We start from the raw sequence: 19,421 nt of genomic DNA, 5'->3' as shown, positions 1-19,421 counted from the left end.
TAAATGGGTGTTGCTAATAAGGTATTTAGAATAGGAACGACGTTACCAGGATCCCGATAAAAAGTAATAGACAATCGGTCGTACAGCCTACACTTCATCAAGCGTTTATAGAAGACGATACGCTTACGAAAAATGTCATAAACAGACCTTGATCTATGCGCCTCTTCATGGCGAACCCGTACTTTCGAGATCCTACGCTATTTCGACAACCGACAAGCTGATATTTCAGCTGTGTATTTTTGTTTGCTGATTATACACAAGTAGCTTAAGTTAGAAAATGTATGTCAAGCACCAAAGTTACTATATCTACAGATATCGTTTAAGAACTAATGTTGTTGTTTCTCAACCAACATGATTCTGGTGATTTTGTTGCTTCCGAGTACAACAGGCCCCCTTTTTCTTTTGAGCGATTTAATGAAAAAAGACCAGGTTTTGAAAAGCTCGTAAATTCCTGTTTTGTCTATCTATTCAATCAAATCGTAAAACCTTTCGACCTTAAGCCCAAAGCTGTGCCGTCAATAACAATCCGACGTTTGCTAGCATCGATAAAGAACATGCGTATAGTATTGACAACCTTGCACACACATATATATATATATATGGTCGGAGTGCTAACGACAGACAATTACTAATTAGAGTACACAGGTCTTAGTTGTCAGCAGACATATTGTCAATCTCCGACCAACGGCTTAGTCCTTGACCAAACTGCTACTGGCAGACTATGATTTATACGATATCTCACAGTCTGATATATACACATCTGGGCCGCGTATATCTAAACATTATGATATTATTAATCCTTGCGGCGCACATTCGACCACACCATGGAAATATATTTTCCCAGATACGACCTTATATTCCTATCGTTCGCTGTCAACCGTCGGCCATGGAGTATGCTAACCTGATACGTGTGTGAGGCTACTCGGCACATGGCGATAAATGATCCTACATAACATGGCCGCAACTTCTTGCGAACTTCTGACACTATTTGTCAGTATCTTCATGCCGTCCTTAAGCTTTCGTAGGTCAGACTTTTCCACCCGAGTAGCATTTTCATGTGTCGTTTTCGATTCCGGAGCTGTCAGTACGCGTTCTGCCGTGGTTTTGCGGGATCTCGCCTCCCGCCGTCCCCACAGTTACAAAGCTCTCGGAAGGGTACGGCCCTGCAGCCAAACAGCAGTTCAAATGGCATCTCCCCAAGCTTTCGTTTGTAGATGAATTGACTGAAAACGGTATCCGTAACGGCAACTTCTGAGGCGAGTTGTATACGTTATCGCCACGAAACCGAGTCCTAACTAACCGATTGCATTGTGGTTGTCGGATAGGCTTATCTATTTATAGGATAGGCTTATATTATTAGGTGATTTCATCTGAGGTAGTTTGTGACCCGCCGAGAAGTAAGTCGCGCTGTTTGTCACGACGGCGCCGAAGCCCCCGAAGAAGCATTGCGCGGCTATATAAGCTGGACGAAACGGGCGTAATAATCCATTAATGTCCACATTTAGAAAACTTTTCCGCCTGAAACTAAAAAAATACCCTTGAAATACAATCTCACCTTCTTGAAAGGATATTTTGGTGCCGGTAACAGATAGAGCGTGTTGTGCAGTGCTGGATTTTAGTTCGGTTTCGATTTTTTGGCCCTGACAAAAAAGAGCTTTTTAACATGTTACAACGTCTTCCGTATGCAAGCATGTCTTGTCAGCCTTTCCGAGTGACACAGAGTGATGACTTCTCTCACCTGGGGCGACAAAACGTGGAGCAGCGTTCTTTGCCCCTCGGTTCGGTTAGCCAGGCCCATACATACCATTGGCACATTGCGAAGGGCGCAGCTGCGCAAGTGACACATGAATGTTGTGTGAACGCGGCACGACTGGTGTCAGTGTTCGGTTTGAACTATGCTCCGTAAGGGCACCAGCGAGCCCTCACCCAGACAAGGGTCCTTTTAAGCAGTTGTGATGAAAAAAAAAACGGAAAAGTACGTTTCAACATTGACAGCAGGCCCCGCATTGATGACGCTATCGATACTCTCGCCGGCGCCTGCTGTTTTATATCCTAGACATGATCAACGGATATTAACAGATCTGCATGCGCCTAAAGGACAAGGAGAAGACGCTATTCTGCACACCGAGACAACTGAAACCCAGGAGAACACAGAAACGCATGTGATTCGGCCTAAGTAACGCAGATGGAACGTTACAGCGGTTGACGGAGAAAATCGTTGGAGCTCTAATGTACCATTTCGTCTATGGCACCTCAACGGTTTCATGTTCCACTGATTTGGTTTCAACACCCATATGACTCACCTGTAAAAAATACTGAACGCCATCGCCTTTGTCATTCGGCATTTGAAAACAAAAAAGAATCCACATTTTATGCAACTCAGACGATAACAGTGTATCTAGACCACAACATTAAGGCCACCGGAAATTTTCGGAATGCCGAGAAGAGCTGGGTTGTAGGCACTGTGCTCACCCTGGCGTCGGCTTTCTAAATTTAGCTTCCTATTACCTGCGATTTACATGGGTTTTTGCACGATTCATGAATTTGCTTTACGCCACGGTTAGCGCGAAAGACTTCATTTTGAGCGTTAACAATGACGGCATTTATCGGCTTGTGCAGTCCAACATGATAAGGAAGCCGGTTCTGTGACATTTTCAGCAGGATCTGAAGGCAAGGTCCTAAACGAGCGTCAACGGCACCGAACTAAAAGCGGTGCTCGCCCCGGTGCTTTACCTGTAATGTGTCCTGTAAGGGCTCACCGGTTCACCGCTCAGAATCGCACCAAAGTACCTTAGGGTACTTCTGTCTATACGGACCGTGTCGGTAGCAGCGAGGCGCCTTCTTGGCGGAGCCTCATGATCTCTGCCTCCTCCATGTTAACCGCCAATTTGGCCTCATCCCCCTGCAACAAGAGCCCTACGAGGGTTTGCTGGACATGAAACCAGATTTTTCCAAAAATGATAAAATGGTTGGCATAAAGCGACGTTTTTATCTAAGCGTTTAAAGGTAAACACAGTGGGTTAAATCATTTAGCAACAGAAAAAAATCACTGGACATGGGCTGCCGCCTTGTACTACGCCAGTTGATTGGACAAATAGTTCGAGTTAGGTCACTCCATCACCTATGTTTACAGAGCTTTCTAATGGAACCGCTTTTGTCAGATGTAGCTTATTTTGAAGAATTCCCCATAGGGAACGCTCTGCTGAAATCTTGTCTCAGGGCGTTATATCAAGTGCCCACTTAAAATTCACGAACACGGCGTAAAGCGTCTAGTTTGGTGGACGACAGGGAGGGTGCACCTCGTGAAGTAGTACGTCACTTGGTGTAGATGTAGAGCGTCCTGCGGGGAATCTGTGCTGTTTAGTCGGCATACGTGTGCAAGCTTCCGTAAATCTCGTTAAACGATGTCTGATGAGATGGCCAATAAGCTAGTAACGTAGCAACAGCATTTTCTCGCGACCGCCCCTCCATGAAGATGGGCCGTGCAGATTACCTCTGTCTCTGGGGGTGACTCCCAGAAAGGCATCAGCTCAATTCTTTAGCAAAGATGAATACTTCAAGCAAACACTGGATTGAAATATCCAGCAGGCGACCATGTTAGCTGCATTTGTTAAGTGTTCACTCACAAGAAGCATTTCTCTTCAAGTTAGTGCTAATTTGTTGGAATACTAGCTGGACGTGTCTCAAGCATTGCTATACCACAGAAAATAAGTGTTAGACCAAACATTAAATTTAATCCCAGTTTTTTTTAGACCTGGGGCCTTACGCCAATACGTATTGATACAGTGTCACTTACGCATTGCTACATTAATTGCTATTTCGTCCTCCATGGGTTCATAATCAGTTTTCAGTATGGCATACCCAGAATAGGTCAATTGTACTCTGATGGTAGTACTGCTCAACACCAAGCATTAGTGACTTACACGGGCAAAACAGAATCGATACCAGAATCAGAACTTCTGTAGGGTCATTCTAGAGATTTAGGACTTATTACTACGTGTATAAATTTATTTTGAGGAATCGTTCCCTACGCTTATACAAGCTGTTTGTATATACAATACAACGAGAAGTAACATTCGTTCTTTAACGATAACAAGAAATTTCGGCGTATATATAGTGGGATCAGCGATAGGCCCATAGGTCCCTTTAGTTGAAACTACAAACCCACCCTCGTGTGACACATTTTAGGTGTCAGCGTGGTACGAAAACGTGTGCACATGCTTATATAGCTCACTACGGCCCGACAGTCCGCAAATGTAAGCGTATCTAGCCACTTAGAGGTTAGTGCCCGCATACTGCGCAGGCCCACTAGCAGGCCCTTGCTATAGAACACCGCAAAAAAGATGGTCAGAGTCAATATACGGCCAGTGCATGATAAGCAGATTGAATCATCGCAAAAAAGCAATCCTGTGCTTGTTTATCTTGATGTTCCGACCCACAAAGATAGAAATTTCGGTCACCCGGAACCGACCCAGACAAATCCAGGATGCAAAACAGGTGAATTTCTGCCACTACAAACTCATGTAATGATTCGTGAATTACTGGTACGACCCAATCTCTAGATACATTTATTGACTTCGTTGAAAACCGCGTTTGGGTAAATCTTTGTGTAACTATTAATTGCATCAATATACAGTAGTGAGTGTAAGAGAGACTCTTCTAAACGCGAACATCGATTGAGTGAAGCGTCGTTATGGTACTAGCGGTAAATTTTAAAATGTTATTGATGTACTGAAAGAGAGTAACTATCAAATCTATTCCTCTTTTTCGAATCCTATTTGGATCCCTAATTGGAAAAAACCCACTGTTCTATTCGTAAACAATTGACAACTGGTTATCCTTATCGGTCCTGGCTAAATATCGTCAAAGATGGAAAAGGACGCATTATTTTTTCTAATTCAATTGCAAAATTTCGAACGTAAAAATGAGTAACGCCATTTTTAGTGGTGACTCACGCTAGGAGATCTCGGCCTCGTAGCATAATACTCATCATGCAGTGAACAGTATGTACGTTTGAAAAAGGGCAGTGTTTCTCTCAAACATACGTCTGTAAAGCGTAAAGGAGTGTGTATACTCTAAATCAGATCCACAACAGAGTCATATGGCGACTGACCGACACAGCATATTATGTCTTGACACTGTAACATATTGACTTTATGGATTTTCCTTCCTTTGACAACTGGAAATTTTCAAGACGTTGCCAATGTTCATTGGAATTTATAGGTTAGGGCGTAAGTAGCGCTTTCGCATTCAGTCGAAGAATATTTCGTGCATGCTTCGTGCGCTGAATCTTGGATATGTCTTGGATATCTGGACAAAAATCGTGCAATATCTAAAAAGCTGTGCCTCTTGAGCTTACAATAGCCTTTGATTTATCATTAGTATTATAGGAATTACCGTCCTGTTATCGGTGCCAATAGATTAATTAACACATATTTGAGCCCATCTCTGATTATGCTCATTCTTTTTTAATTTTTCCATTTTTCATTGTTCGATCGATAGCGAGACATAATGACGTGGGCTTTTTAAGGTACGGCTCTAGAATACTCGCTAGTCGGCGTCGTGCAATTTTCAAAAAAAAACTCCTTCTACAATGTTGTTCGCCTTAATGCATGTAGAAAATTTCGAATATTTCTAACTAGAATTTCTCAGCTATCTCATAGCAGATCCCGTGTCGTGTCTTTAGTAGCAGACGAATCGGGCTTATGAGTATACCGGTTAGATAGAATGGCAAAAAACGAAGAGTGGCTATTTCTCATGTTGTCATTATTATGCCATCGTCAAAATACAATCAATTCGAAATCTTTCTCTCGAATGGTTCGTCGTCGTGCATCCACCCAAGCGTGCCTGCTCAACTGGGTCACTTCGTGCAACATCTTCTCAAACGCGTCCGTTCCGTGCTTGGTTGTTACGGCCCGGCAGGTTCATATCTTTTACAGTAAACGTTCATGAGTACAGAATTGCAACACTGTCAGCTCTATAGTTATTACGAAAAATTGATGGTATATGGAGTGTCACCGTTGCTTCAGATGACCGACAACGCGGCTTCCGCGTCGCAAGACCACATTAACAGGCGCACTGATTCCTGTTTGTAGGGTCGTTATTCTATCTACATAGATATATGTCGGCTTCGACCTCCTAGTTTCATTTTTCTGAAACTTTCTAGAAGTCTCTAGTGTAGCGACAGACGTTCGGAAATATAGGTTATCGAAACTTCGTACCGAACTTAGTGATCAATGGGAGCCATTCATCATCATTATGGCCATGTGGCAAGTTATCCTTTTACTTGGTTATTTGACGTTCGATTACCTTAAACGTTCACATGAAAACGAATCACTGACACAGAGATCCTTTTTAAGATTTCACAAAGGATGGTGGGTTTAGCCTTCCTTCAACAGTACTGATGAGACCCTAAAGCCTGGATGAGCTCGTATCATCGATATACACATATCTTTTGAAGTATGAGTATTTGAGTAAAGGAATCTTTATTGGCCTATTCTTATATGCAAAGTGTCAACCATCTGTGAAAGTAAATGTTGTCTCACATTAAATCTAGTCAGAGTTCCGGCCGGTACAAAAGTAAAGAAGAGCAGGTAGACGTCTGCTCGCGAGCGGACGGTCAAAAAATTATTATATACTCGCATGCATAAACATCACGGAAATTCTTGCGAAATATCTATGGGACTATACACTTATAACGTAACAGCGTTGTGGACCAAGTTGGACCGAAAAGCAAAATCCAAGTGGAATTTACACAATCCAAACAAAGCCTGAGTGATATAATTCTGCTGTAGCATACCTTGCATTGTGGGAAGGCGTCACTTTACCTTTACTCGACGTGAAGTGGGTCAATCAGAATAAGGGCAGATTATCACGGCAATAAGGTTTTGGCCTGTTCAGTATTGTAATTAGTAGAGTAACTGAGAGATTTGCAGAATGATGTGTCGCTTAGCGTTATCCTTTCGATAATTTAAGGTATCTGTTGCGAAGCTAAAACAAGTTTGAACTTACTATCTCTACATGTAAGTTTGAAAAGCAGATCGACTAAGAAAAACCTACTCGATGGACTCCGCCTTTCTCCACAGCCGTTCATGTTGTTGTATCTATTCATACGGACAGAGTTTTTGTCTCTTCAGTTTGTTATTACATCTCACCTTTTTTTTTTAATGGCTTCCATACACAACATCTGTTTGCACATGCAGAAGTGACAAGTTGTAGCGGGAACTTGAGCTTCAGATGTGACGAGCTCGGCTGTGATGATGGCGGCAGCGATACATAGGCCATCATTGCGCAAGGGTGCGCTAAATAAGCGGCAGATCCGTTCTAAAACAGGCGTACTTACGTGGAAAGCGCCGCCTAGCTAGGAGACGTTTGATAGTTCATTCTTTCGTATACCTGTATGATGACCTTTCCTGTTCGCTGATGAACACTGCAATCCATCGTAGTAAAAGGTCGGCAAGCGTATCTTTGCCGCGGTGAGCTGTCCCTTGTCACTTCCTCCAATCACTGAACTAACAAGCAGTCTAACGGCCATTTAGCGACTAACTCGAAATAGCAGTGAAATGCGAACGCATTGACCAGACGGAGGTGTCACGCAAGTAGAAACTTTGCCTGAGCTGAAATGAGGCCGAGTGCGAGACCTTACCGACCTAATCGATAACTAGTCGAAGTTGATGCGCGAGTGGTTCCCGCGCGATCCTTTGCGTTTCATAATGCCTGTCTCTTGCACTTATTGGCCCTCTCTCTTTTCTAATTTACCGTTTTTCAATTTCTGCCTACCTGTTCTTAGCTAGGTTAAGAAAAGTATCGTCCTGTAACATGCAAACAACAGTATGCGAGCTGACTGACGCTCTAAATTAAGTCAGGAGCTGATAATACGTAGAAGATAGGTGTTCACAATATGGCAGTAAAAGAGGCTCTAGTAATATCAGCTAAAAAATGCGAGTGCTCCACTGGGACGCCTTGAAATGATTGATACCGCTATGCAGACCACATCTTGGCTAATGCTGAATTCTTCGTTCAGTCCTGTCGTAGCTCGGTATGGCTATTCAAAATATACAAGTTTTTATCAGCTGATGGCGCAGTTATATGACTAGCGCGGGCCGCAACATGTTACACTCCGTGCCTATAATCATATTCAAGTTGAGTTTCTCCGTAGCACACTATAGGTGGCGCTGTTCATTGAGGGGGTTCCCTGCTCTAGGGAAAGCTCGCTTATTGGAACAGAATATATCTACTTTCAGTGCATACAAGTCATGCAGCAACATTGTTAGGGCAAACTGTAAGCAATTTAAGAAATAGGAGACAGTGCTACACCACCGGCAGATATATATATATATCCTCTTCTCGATCATCCGCCCATATTATTGCGGGTAGCCGTTATTAAAGTCATATAGGCGACTAGTAAGCAGCACAGCAGTCCCATACCCGGAGTGACATACCTCACACAGCTCGCACATTGTCGCCCAGCCACCAGCAGGCCACTAGTAAGGGCGTTAGGCCGACTGGGCCAATCGTAGCTGCATTAGAGGAAGCGATAAATAACCGGGCTGTCTGCTGTTACTAGAGCCGCTTGCTGCTAGAAGTCACCAGTCGCAAAAATGGGTTACTACGATTCAGAGCAGCTTAGCTAGACCAGCTGCGTAGGATTCGTGTAGCGCCTCCGTGGTGGCTGTCAAACGCTGCTAAATATATCCCTGTTGCAGAGCTCGATTGCAGATGCACGACGATGCAATCACTTCAGAAGCACAATATACGATGACCCGTTTAATCAAGCTACCTGCTGCTATATTCTCGTTTTGGGTCGTGCTAGGGCGCGGTCGATCGGGCGGTCATGGGTCGGGTTAGTGATTTTTTAGAAACGTTTTTTTCTTTCTTTAGAACAACTGCAATGGCTTTGTTTTGAAGGTGGCGGGATCTCTTCGAATAAGCTGTCCAGGGGAAGCCGACATTGTTGATAGTTGCTGTCTATATTGTTGTAACGTTCGTCTCGGACTCCGCCGCCATGGCCGTAGTTTTTTAGAAGCGACAAACCCACGAATATTAATAACAGCAAGGGCAAACACTGCGGCAACGATAGAAGCGGCGGCGGCGGCGACGACCTGATGTAGGAGCAACATTGTCGCTAAAAGGAAGTAGTCGATTGAGAAAGCGGCCATGCCGTAGGAGATAGACGAGTTGGACAAGGCGAAGAAGGTTGGCGTAACCGCAGTTCACTCTAGCATGTATCTCTTTATGGCCGATTAAAGAGAAGCAGGGGCGTGAGCGGAAGTCTTATAATGTGCTCGTGTACACAACAAGATGTCTGGGAGGCTAAAAGCTACCAAATGTATAGCACAAATCACTGCATGAATCACTGATAGACCCCATGGCACAAGTGCATAAATGTGTGTATGTCTAGCTGGGCGCGTTTACGTAATATCATAGTGACGTGCGAAGTGCTTCGAAACTTCGGAAATAGCAGGAACAAAAACGAAAAGTGTTTTCGGCGGCGGAGAGATACACTTACGGGGTGGGCGCATTGTTGTGTGAATAACAATTCTACCTTGCCCCCTCTTTTCTGAAAAATTTTTTGAACGCTGATAGATTATACTGGCCTACGTTTAAAATCTAGGCACGTCAAACGTATTTTTTTAACCACTGCTAGATTAAAAAAAAGCACCAAGTTACCTACTAGAAATGTTATGTGGACGGTTAGATTTGTCGAAATATTGTGGAAAAGGTCTGCCAGGCCTATTATTGGCAGGCATTAGGACGCGTAACTGTTCTGAAAAAGGAATTTTTAAGTGATAATTTTAACAAAGCGGGATTCTCATGTTGAGTGTTTTGTAACGGCCACCACTTGCACTATTCGTACCTGTTAACGATATCGTAAAAACTACTTCAGATAAGCTATTGCGTGCGTTTGTGAAGGAGCTCTTAGCCGTAACGTCGAGTGTTTTCTATTATATTAAACACGATAATTTCTTATTCGAAAGGCATTTCGGAAGGGTAAAAAACGCATGTTTGTTTCGAAAATGTCGTTTGAAAAATGTTTGACTTTTAAACAACTATATGATACAACGATATGAAGCAACTGTTTACAATTATATAGTAAAGCAAGCTGCACAAACGAAACTCACCACCATAAACTTGTAACGGCTGTGGGGGTCGTATCGGTCTTCTGTTATTTTGAATGTACGCATATTTATGCGCAGATAAAAACAAGTCAGAGAAAAAGTTGGTCTGATATTTATACTACATTCACTAACTGCCGTATTTAGTCCTACGAGCTTCATGCGCATCCAATCCACCCTAGAGGATGCATAGGATATTGTGAAGAAACTATAGATAATTCGACCGATGTACACAATTTTCTCAGAAATTGGATCATTTGAAACTGTTATGTAACTAATAATTATCTAACTAAACATTAAACAGAAGTATATAATAAAAAAAAACGGAGTTTCTTAGCCTAAGCCTCTAACACCATTGTCGTACCACGTAAAAGTCCACCACGTAAAAAGTTGCGCATAAACGCCATATAGTTGCTCGTGAATAGAGCAAAATGATATCACACAGATGACATACTCCTAACGCTTGGACCAGAAAAATTAATGCTTTTTTTTTGTTCCGCTAGGAAATATCGGTTCGTATTGCTTAGACATCGGAGCCATCTCTCTCGAAGAGTCTTTCAGCGGATAGACGTTTCTCTTTCGTGTAAAGACACCAGATCTGGTCATTTATTTAAGTAAATCGATGTAATATAGGCCATCAAGGTGTGTATGGAGTTGGTTCAAATCACGTTAGCGTTTGTTAGTTAATACAGGGGATTCATATCGTCGTTTTTCCAATAGAATCTGCGATTTCAGCCCGTGAAATGCAGCACCTCGATTGATTTGCTTTTTTACTTCCATTAAAAGGTCGTACACTGTGTAAAACTTATTACTGAGCTGTGTCTTTTCTTTCTTTCTGCTACAGTCACGTGCGAAATTTTAGGTATTAAGTAAAATTTATTTCTATAATTATCTATATATAACCTTGTTTTAATAACTTATCTTGGTGTTTTGCTGACCATCAGAACTCAAACGACCTGGCAGTAGTGTCGAACTGCCTATTCTGCCTGATGAATACCACAGTTTACTAGGGATCCACCTAAGATCCAATTGCCAAGGTCGATTCATCATCAGTTGCAAAATATGACCTTTCGTCTTGTCGCCATTACCTTTTGTACCAATCTTCCTATTCTTAAATCTCTCGCATTCAGTACGTATCGGGCAGTGAATGAGCTCGACTTCCCGCAGCGAACAAAGACCCAATGGTCACCTATTGATTGTCAATGTTAAACGAGTTCATTACGGTAAAATCCACACAGCTATACCAAACATTGTACTAGCTTAAAAGCTCTGTACTTACATTACCTGGCTTCTAAATTTGTTCCGTTAGCTGAGTGTATTTCTGGATAAAACTTTAATCTTGTTATTATATACCAAACAAAGCTATTCATTTGAGCCCCAATCCAACACGTATGCCTCACAAGTGTGTGAGGTATTCAGGGAATATTCATAGAATGTGGAAATAGAATCACCATTAATATTTTTTCTATTGTCCTTGTTATTAGCCGTTTTTTTTGACCTTTTAATTTATTTCGCAAGGATCGAATGTTTGGCCATAGCTTTCACTGTAGGCCCTGTTGCTAGTGTACATAAGCTTTCGAGATCACTTACCCAGGTACCATCAAACACCATTTAATATTTACGTTGACGATCGCTCATAGCCAACCTTTGATGATAAGCAGTGGTGATTCCCGAGGTAAGCCACTAGATGTAATGCGAAGCCCGTATCCCTGATTAAGTAAACTTTATCCTTCTTTTATACATTTTTTCATTACAAGCTGATCCGTCCTCTTCATGATCAGGATACATTTATATTCCTATCTCCCGTTCGGTGCCTAGGAGCGGTATTTCAGCCTGGTCCTCCTGCATCTGGCCGTGTTGTTTCGCTTCAAAATCTTATGTTTGTAGGGCTTGCTATTTTACTTACCATTTTGGTATGCTTGAGATGCAAGCGCATCCAATGTTGCTTCCTTGCTTTCAGACAGTCAAAGGCCATAGTGTGCTTCAACTGGTAACAAAGTCTAATAATGATAAAAATAAGACTATAACAATTGGCTGGTGCTAGATTTCTATGGAATTGTCTGCGTCAGATATGACATAGATTGGTACCGAATATGCTAAATATACTACTAAATTATTTATGAAGATGAAACTTGAATGCGTTCAATTATAGGCATCGATCGTATTTGGGTAGCGAAGTTAAAAAATTTTTCGATTAAGACGCATTTCTGTATGAAGCATTCGTTCATGAGTTGACGTTCCTCTACCTCATGCGCGTATCCTTTCAGGTGATTTCATGTAACAAGAACATCTGCACACTGCAAGTCACAGATACAACAGGGTCTCATCAGTTCCCCGCCATGCAGAGGTTGAACATTTCCAAAGGGCACGCGTTTATCCTCGTATTTTCCGTCACCTCAAAACAATCGCTCGAGGAGCTCAAACCCATCTATAACGTCATTCGCGAAGTCAAAGTGAGAAGTAGAACCGGCCCTTAAGATATTTCTAAAAAACATATGCGTGATTATCGGATATGCGCACTTGCAGTAGATGAAAAACATTTAGAGGAGTATTATTCAAAATGGCACAGAGTCAGCATAGAATAGTACTTGCAGCCTAGACGAAACTCTATCCGGGAAGGGGGATGTATAAATTCTGGAAAAGACGGTTAAAGAAAAACCTTATATACTGTACGCAATGCCCATTTACCCATTCACCAATAATGGCTAACATAAACAGCACTCACGTTATACATAGTTTGCGTAAAAGTCCTTCAGTCACTTTGCCCAGGTGCGCACTTGAAGCTACTGCTCATAGGAATATGCGAAAACTGGGTTAAAAAAATCAATCTACCGTGTAATTTACCTTAAACGCAAAAACCCCTGAATTCGGTGCCTGCTACTGCTGTGGTAAGCAAATGGTATTATCAATATCCATTCTGCTGTACGGTGGTCGAAACGTGAAACTCTCTCGTTTGATCTAGGCAGCGCCTACTGATGCCTCCGCCCTTCGACCCATTTCGCTTGCTGTTTCCTTGAGTTGGGTGCGCTTTTTCGTGTATACATGGTCTGCAGGCCCCGTGTTGCTAGTAGACATACGGAAGCAGTGTAAAGGTGTGCGCGAGAAAAGGTATATTGGCATATAACAATACCTTCACAGCATAGTGAGTTGCCGAGGAGAATTAACCTAATGGGAAAACCCTGACTTAAATGTGAGGCCTTGCAGTACGTACCGGTGCTCCGTGAGTAAGCTTGAAAAACAAAATATGACTTGCAGCCTGAATGATACCGACGACGAAAGTGAAACTCCAAATCCTAGTTCTGCTGACGTTATCAGATGCGCCTTCAACGATAGGTCCCCATAACAAATACAAACAAAGAAGAAAAAAGGAACAGCAGCTATACGAAGAAAACGAACGAACTTATTTAAACCTATGTCAATAGGAAATCCGAAAAAGAAGCCTACATAGAAGTTATGTGACAGCAGATATATACTCCAGAGAGCCAGCTTTTCATGTAAAAAGCTTGCCGCAAGAAGGCAAACTTGTTCCGATGAAGAGCAATTTGCGGGAAGACTCGAAACTTTGCAGCGCGTTCTTGCTTTTGAAGCCATTCCACTTTGTCTTTGATTAAAAAGTGCGTAACGCTTTTTTTTACTGCAAAAACTTTCAACAACTTTCAACACAAATGTCCCTTTCAGTAAGAATGATACCTTACGGCACGATGGGAATCAGTGATTTGAAGAGCGGTCATATTTTTGATGGTTGCAAATTATTACGGAAGACGTATCACCTCTTACTTCGTTCTAGCTCAAGCTAAGGCAGCGGTTGTTTTAGGCATTCAAGTCAATAGAAGCTTACGATTCACTCAACTCTACCCTAACTAAGTCAAATTTCAAACATACACATCATCTACTTCTTCATAAAGCTATTATGACATTTTTTTTAATCCAAGCCAGCATTTTGATATTTAGGTTTTGTATTATTTGATTATTTATAGCTTAATCATCAGTATACGAAGCATTTTTTGTGTGGGACCCATTCGTTTTCACATCGCTCCCCTGAGTCCGCTCAGGATGAACCATATTTCCGCCACGCTGCTTCCGAGGGCGATCGATCCTTCGTAAGAAAATATCCTCTTGCGCAGTTTAAATTTACGAGACTCTTGTACAAAACAGATTCCTGCATCTGCACAGGTACCTTCCGTTAAGCTTTCTTTGAGCTGGTGATGGGAAAGGAGTTCTTTCTTGTTTGCACTGACGAAGACTCATTATTTGGATTCATTTTTTGAAGCTAACTAAATTATTGTTTGTTATACAAATACCCGTAGGTGATGCGAGTGATTCTCGCCAAGCAGTAGTTAGCTGTCTATTAAGATTTATTGCCCAAGTCGGCCTAGTTATTATCCAGCTAACATGAGCTACAGGTTTACATTTAAAACGATACAAATGGTTCAGTACCAGAACCACGTGAATGCTCATCCATAGCCCTAATGGTTCCTACCAAAAGGAAAGCAAATTCAATCGTACCAGTCGTTTTCCCTAACAAACAGGCCAAATCAGTTGTCCCGCCCGTTTGTTGTTGATCTTCGTAAGCCGCCTAGCAGTAGCAGCTAACCAATAGCTGGAACATATTATCAGGGTCATTTTGTTTAAGGCAAAACGAGAATCAAGGGCATATGAACGTACATTAGAGCGGGCTTGCTAAGCTTCGTTATCGGACGCCAGGCAAAAATTCCGCACTCATGCGCCTGCCGTGTGTATAGCTGCAGACGTCTATTTATTCTGAAAATAATTCATTTAGCTTAAACTGGACCTTCACAACCGTCAGATACATTTTGCGATCTGGTTCACATTTATGGTATTTTAACATCGATCTGAACTACTATAGAATTAGCCAAATGCCTCAACGCTACGAATCTGCTGACCCGCTTCGCTCTGCGCTGACGCTGTCTATCAAAAGTATAGGAACGATGCTGGCGCAACTCCGGCATCGATCCGAAGTAGTCGGGCTTTGCTTTATCGAAACAGCGAATCGGCTTGTACATGAGTGTCTAATACGGACTTCGTTGTTGCATATCGTTTGATATAAAACATTGCGCTGACCTACGAACATCTGAATATGCACCCTAACCCTTGGTCTGAAATGGTCGACGCACGAACCTTTTCATACTTGAACGGTCCTAATGGTTTGCTGGGAAAGCTAAGCTTTCGACTGACGAAGGAGCACTGGAAGCAAATCCTTTGATTGGCTCGGTATAACGAGTGTTGTGCTTAGAGGCAAATTCGTCGACTTTTCGCTCTCCTCACACGATGGTTATTACTCGCCCTCAGCAGAATTAGCCAGTGATGGTCCCTTACAGATGCCGCATCACTTCCATTTGCATTGCGGCTCGCGGTTTCTTTTCGGATGCTGCCGCCACAGCATAATCCTTGCACTCTTACTGGATGCTTTGATTAGACCTATCCTATAGCCATACAAGGACAGCAAAACAGGAACCCCGTACCCTCCGTCGCATAGCTTCAGATCAAAGCGATTAGCTATGCGTATGTTTGCAGATGTATGCACATCAAATTTAAAGAAAGGAATAGAATATGGTCTTCGCAGTATGTTTAATCAGAAAACCCTAAATGCGACCTTTAAGCGTTAGCTCATCACGCAGCACTTCTGTAGCCCCACCGAACTTCAGAAATGCCTCATTAATATTCCTTGAAGTGGTTGGAAGGGATCGTTTAGGCGATCTAGCTTCCATTGGCTGAAAGCGCTCGTACAGCTTTGCTTTCATGTACGAGTTTCTCAAACATCCAGTCGTACCAACGGCCCTCCATTTCTTCTGAAAACTTGTGTTTTAAGAATCTTTTGACGCAGCTTGCCACCTGGGCCCTTTAGCAGGTGTTTAAGCTATTCGAGCCCCTTCTTCGGCTGGCCTCCGTCGAATGCTACCTCCGGTCACTCCTTTTTACTGTTCAGGTGAGTGATTAGCCGGATCAGCGTCGAGTCGTATCGCCAGCCATCCCGCTTTTCCCACAATAATAACGGAAAGGGATACAGCTACGTTTCACATACGTGTATTCTGCGCTTATGTAGCAGTACATTCTTACTAGACTTTCGTGACACTGCAAAGGTATCGTGTTGTATAAGGATATAGTAGTATGCACTGTTTTCATGAATTCGGCAGATCTGTTTAGTTTTCTTTCACATGACCAATTGACCACAGCCATTGGGAGAGCAAGGTATATGACGAGGTGTCCAAACCACTTTGACGATAGCGGTGGCGGCGGCAAGGGATAATCCCGATTTGATCTCCTACGCTAGACTTGTTGGTTACTGAACGAACTGCTCTGAGCCCATGCCCAGTCGAGTGAGCCCAGAGGAATGGCAGCAAAGTAGGCACCTGTTTGGCTAAGCACTCCCAAACAGCACTCGAACAGGCATCATGGTCTGATCTGCAACAAGTTTTCGCTGCTACGGGTTCTTCATTTTATAGCTGCAGAACTTGGACCGCGGCGCCGTCACTGACGCGTTATTAGACTTCTCGCTCGTTTAAGCTCGTATGAGAACCTCGTGGAAAGTACGTATGGAGATTCTAGTCAAGTTCAAGAGAACCCATTACCTCAGAGGGAAATTGCCAAGAACTTTCTCTATAGAAAAGTACTTTATAAAAATATGAAAAACAAAGAGGTAACTTGAGTAAATCGCAAACTTAAAGCAACTCTAGAAAACTCTACAATCAAACAATATAAATTAGCGCCGCTGAGGTCTATCGAATTAGCTATGAGGTCACTGAATGTCACAGGTTAGGACGAAATCGAGCTTGAAGTCACAAGTTGAACCTGTCAATAAAAGCTGCTCCTATCTCCTTGTCGTTCCGACCGATCATTTAGTAGCTATGTTAATCAGCTTAATTTTATTTGTCATTCCGTAAACCGTAGAAGATCGGTCGGTCTCTCATAACCGTTTAATGATTAGATCTATCCGAATCAACTATATTGGATATAGGATGTAACTTTGTTCTAATCTCTGGAGTGCAGTCGGCACCGTCGTGTACTTTCACCAGCCAGGCCATAGAGATAAACAGCTTTTGGTAAGGACAATTAAACTAGCGTTTTGCTCGATATTAATCAAGGGGGCCATGACTATTCCTTAGAAAATACGCGATACGATAGTGTAGAGGTTTATGATGATTAGTTGAATATGTGTTGGACCAAATCTTATTTTGGTTAAACGTACGCATATAATTGGAACAAAAGCTTTTACAAATAATTATTGGTTCTGCCCGTGGAGCCCCTTTTCTTTGGACAATCATGGTGGTAAATCTGTATCCTGTTGCTTAAGAAAAAGGTAACATAAATAAAATTACCTGGCTATTCTTAGTGAAACAAGCAAAATGTACACTTGAAACAAAGCTAAAATGATCTTCCATTATTCTAGAGTTAAATCTATAATCAATGTACAGCGCAAAAAACTGAAATGCCCAAATCATATTTTCGCTTATGTACATATATTGGACGGCTGTTAACATGCTCATATGCTACAAACAACTCGAACCGTCTAACGTGTCATGTCCTAAGTAATTCAGGACACGACTTACTCGTGATTGTGTGCAGTACAAGTATATAAAATAGCAGCAATCAGTTGTTCGCTTTTGCTGCTAACGTCACAGTTTGCGCCCTTCGCTTTTGCAGGCGCGCATCGGCAGAATCTACCGAAAGTTAAAAGAGGACGGAGACGAGCTTCTCAGAGCTTTTGACAGCGAAGGTGCGCAAAGAAGGAAATAGAACGGCACTTCATTCGTTTGACAGTTGACAAACAATGAAACTTGCGTTTTTCATACGGTTCTAACCCGCTCCTCCGATTCCCTGTTCGCTTAACTGACTCAAGCAGCAGCAGTACCAATGCTAATAGGGACTAAGCAAACGAACAGTTCTCCGATGCAGGCAGCGCCTCGGTAGCCCTCCCCAAGGCTTCCCATTATCTATACATACATACACTCACTGCTACTGATGCACACGTTCCCGGCCATTGAGTCTAGCCAATTGCCCCTACTCACAACCTTAGAAAGGATCAAGACAAGAGCGTGAGGGAATAGAAGCCGAATGCTCGCCCCGGAGCACAATAGGGCAAGAAAGGGCGAGAAAGATAAGAGCTTGGTCGATTGCATCTGTGGCTGGGTCATGCAACCCAGAAGGAGGGGGCTTGATCAAAGAAGCTGGGGAAGACCATACTGGACGAAGGGAGACTACGGAGAGGCTTGGGTCAGAAAATGGGTTTATGCAACGGGAATGTTCAGCAACTTGAATAGTGATAACAAAGAAAGACTAAGAACGGAAACTAGGTTTATTTCTAAGAAAAAATCTGCGTAAGGGGAGAGATACTTCTATTGTATAAAATACAGATATGAGGCATACTGCACGTAGACAATTGCTTTACTGTGAAATAGTGCCATTTTTATAACATCACATCGTACGATTGTATTTTTTTCTCTTAGTATAAACATTTGAAAATGGGGACGTGATGCTGGTTCTTGGTTGCTACGACCAGACCAGCCTACTTCAAGTTATGTGTCAATAAATCCAAAGATCGCATCATAACCATAACCGACACGTTTACAACGGACGCGTGCTTCGCATTGCTTTCTAGACCTACCCACAAACAACGTTCCCGTACAAAAAAGAAACTAGCTTTGAGCCTTTCCTTTTTCTACTTCTTTTATGTCTTGGTAAGGGCACGACGTTTTATTGTGGTAGACACAAGCGGCATTGCGGAGCACCCGAATAAAGATAACTTCAATTACTTGATTCCTCAAATTCCGTCGTGTCAATACATAAGCACACACGCATAGTCTCTCTTTGCTTTTTCGAAAGAAAGAAAAAATTATGATAGAAAAGTTACGCACCCAACAAGTTCTTTTTTTTTCCCTGTTCTATATTTATGCCGTTCATGTGGTGAACGGTTCTAATTTGTGACGTGGGCCATTTCAGAGTGGTGAGACGGAACAAATACCGATCATGCTGGTCGGTAACAAATCGGACGAGGAATCCTGTCGTGAGGTGGATGCTAGTATTTGTGAGAGTCTCTCCAAACAGTGGCAATGCGGTTACATGGAAACGTCTGCAAAAAACAATACCAATGTTAAAGAACTATTCCAGGTAAGTTGCAGAAATGTACGCAGGTCCCGTAATAATCGTACTGAACTCTCTGGCTATAAGTTGTTTTCTTTTTCCGCATGCAACTGCATATCTATATGATAGAATCGATGTTATTATTTCCTACAAGACTAAATTAACTTCTTATTTTAACGGTATGAAAAGCTGTGCCTAGTTCGTTAA

General features: G+C 42.4%; 1 protein-coding gene and 2 long non-coding RNA genes across 13 annotated transcripts in view; 1 reads left to right on the top strand and 2 right to left on the bottom strand.

Moving 5' to 3' along the window:
- The window catches only part of LOC147757408 (uncharacterized), a 70,144-nt gene extending 61,999 nt beyond the window's left edge, over positions 1-8,145 (bottom strand). For 2 of the 3 annotated variants that reach the window (XR_015322301.1, XR_015322303.1), the window contains exon 1: positions 7,155-8,145. This is a non-coding gene — a long non-coding RNA (uncharacterized LOC147757408). The remainder of the gene's footprint in view (positions 1-7,154) is intronic. The other variant, XR_015322302.1, reaches the window with a different exon arrangement.
- LOC111244760 (GTP-binding protein Di-Ras2-like) overlaps positions 1-19,421 on the top strand; it is an 85,776-nt gene that overhangs the window by 63,317 nt on the left and 3,038 nt on the right. For all 4 annotated transcript variants that reach the window (XM_086981653.1, XM_086981652.1, XM_086981654.1 and 1 more), the window contains exons 3-4: positions 12,383-12,568; positions 19,074-19,241. In XM_086981653.1, the coding sequence (XP_086837779.1) occupies positions 12,383-12,568; positions 19,074-19,241 (354 nt within the window). The remainder of the gene's footprint in view (positions 1-12,382; positions 12,569-19,073; positions 19,242-19,421) is intronic.
- Positions 18,410-19,421, bottom strand: part of LOC147757407 (uncharacterized) — a 52,473-nt gene continuing 51,461 nt past the window's right edge. For all 6 annotated transcript variants that reach the window (XR_015322294.1, XR_015322293.1, XR_015322296.1 and 3 more), the window contains one exon: positions 18,410-19,203. This is a non-coding gene — a long non-coding RNA (uncharacterized LOC147757407). The remainder of the gene's footprint in view (positions 19,204-19,421) is intronic.

Source organism: Varroa destructor, unplaced genomic scaffold (genome assembly GCF_002443255.2).
Source record: "Varroa destructor unplaced genomic scaffold, Vdes_3.0 BEIS01000002.1, whole genome shotgun sequence".
NCBI lineage: Eukaryota > Metazoa > Arthropoda > Arachnida > Mesostigmata > Varroidae > Varroa > Varroa destructor.
Note: the sequence above shows the minus strand (reverse complement) of the source record. Positions and strands in the feature narration are given on the sequence as shown.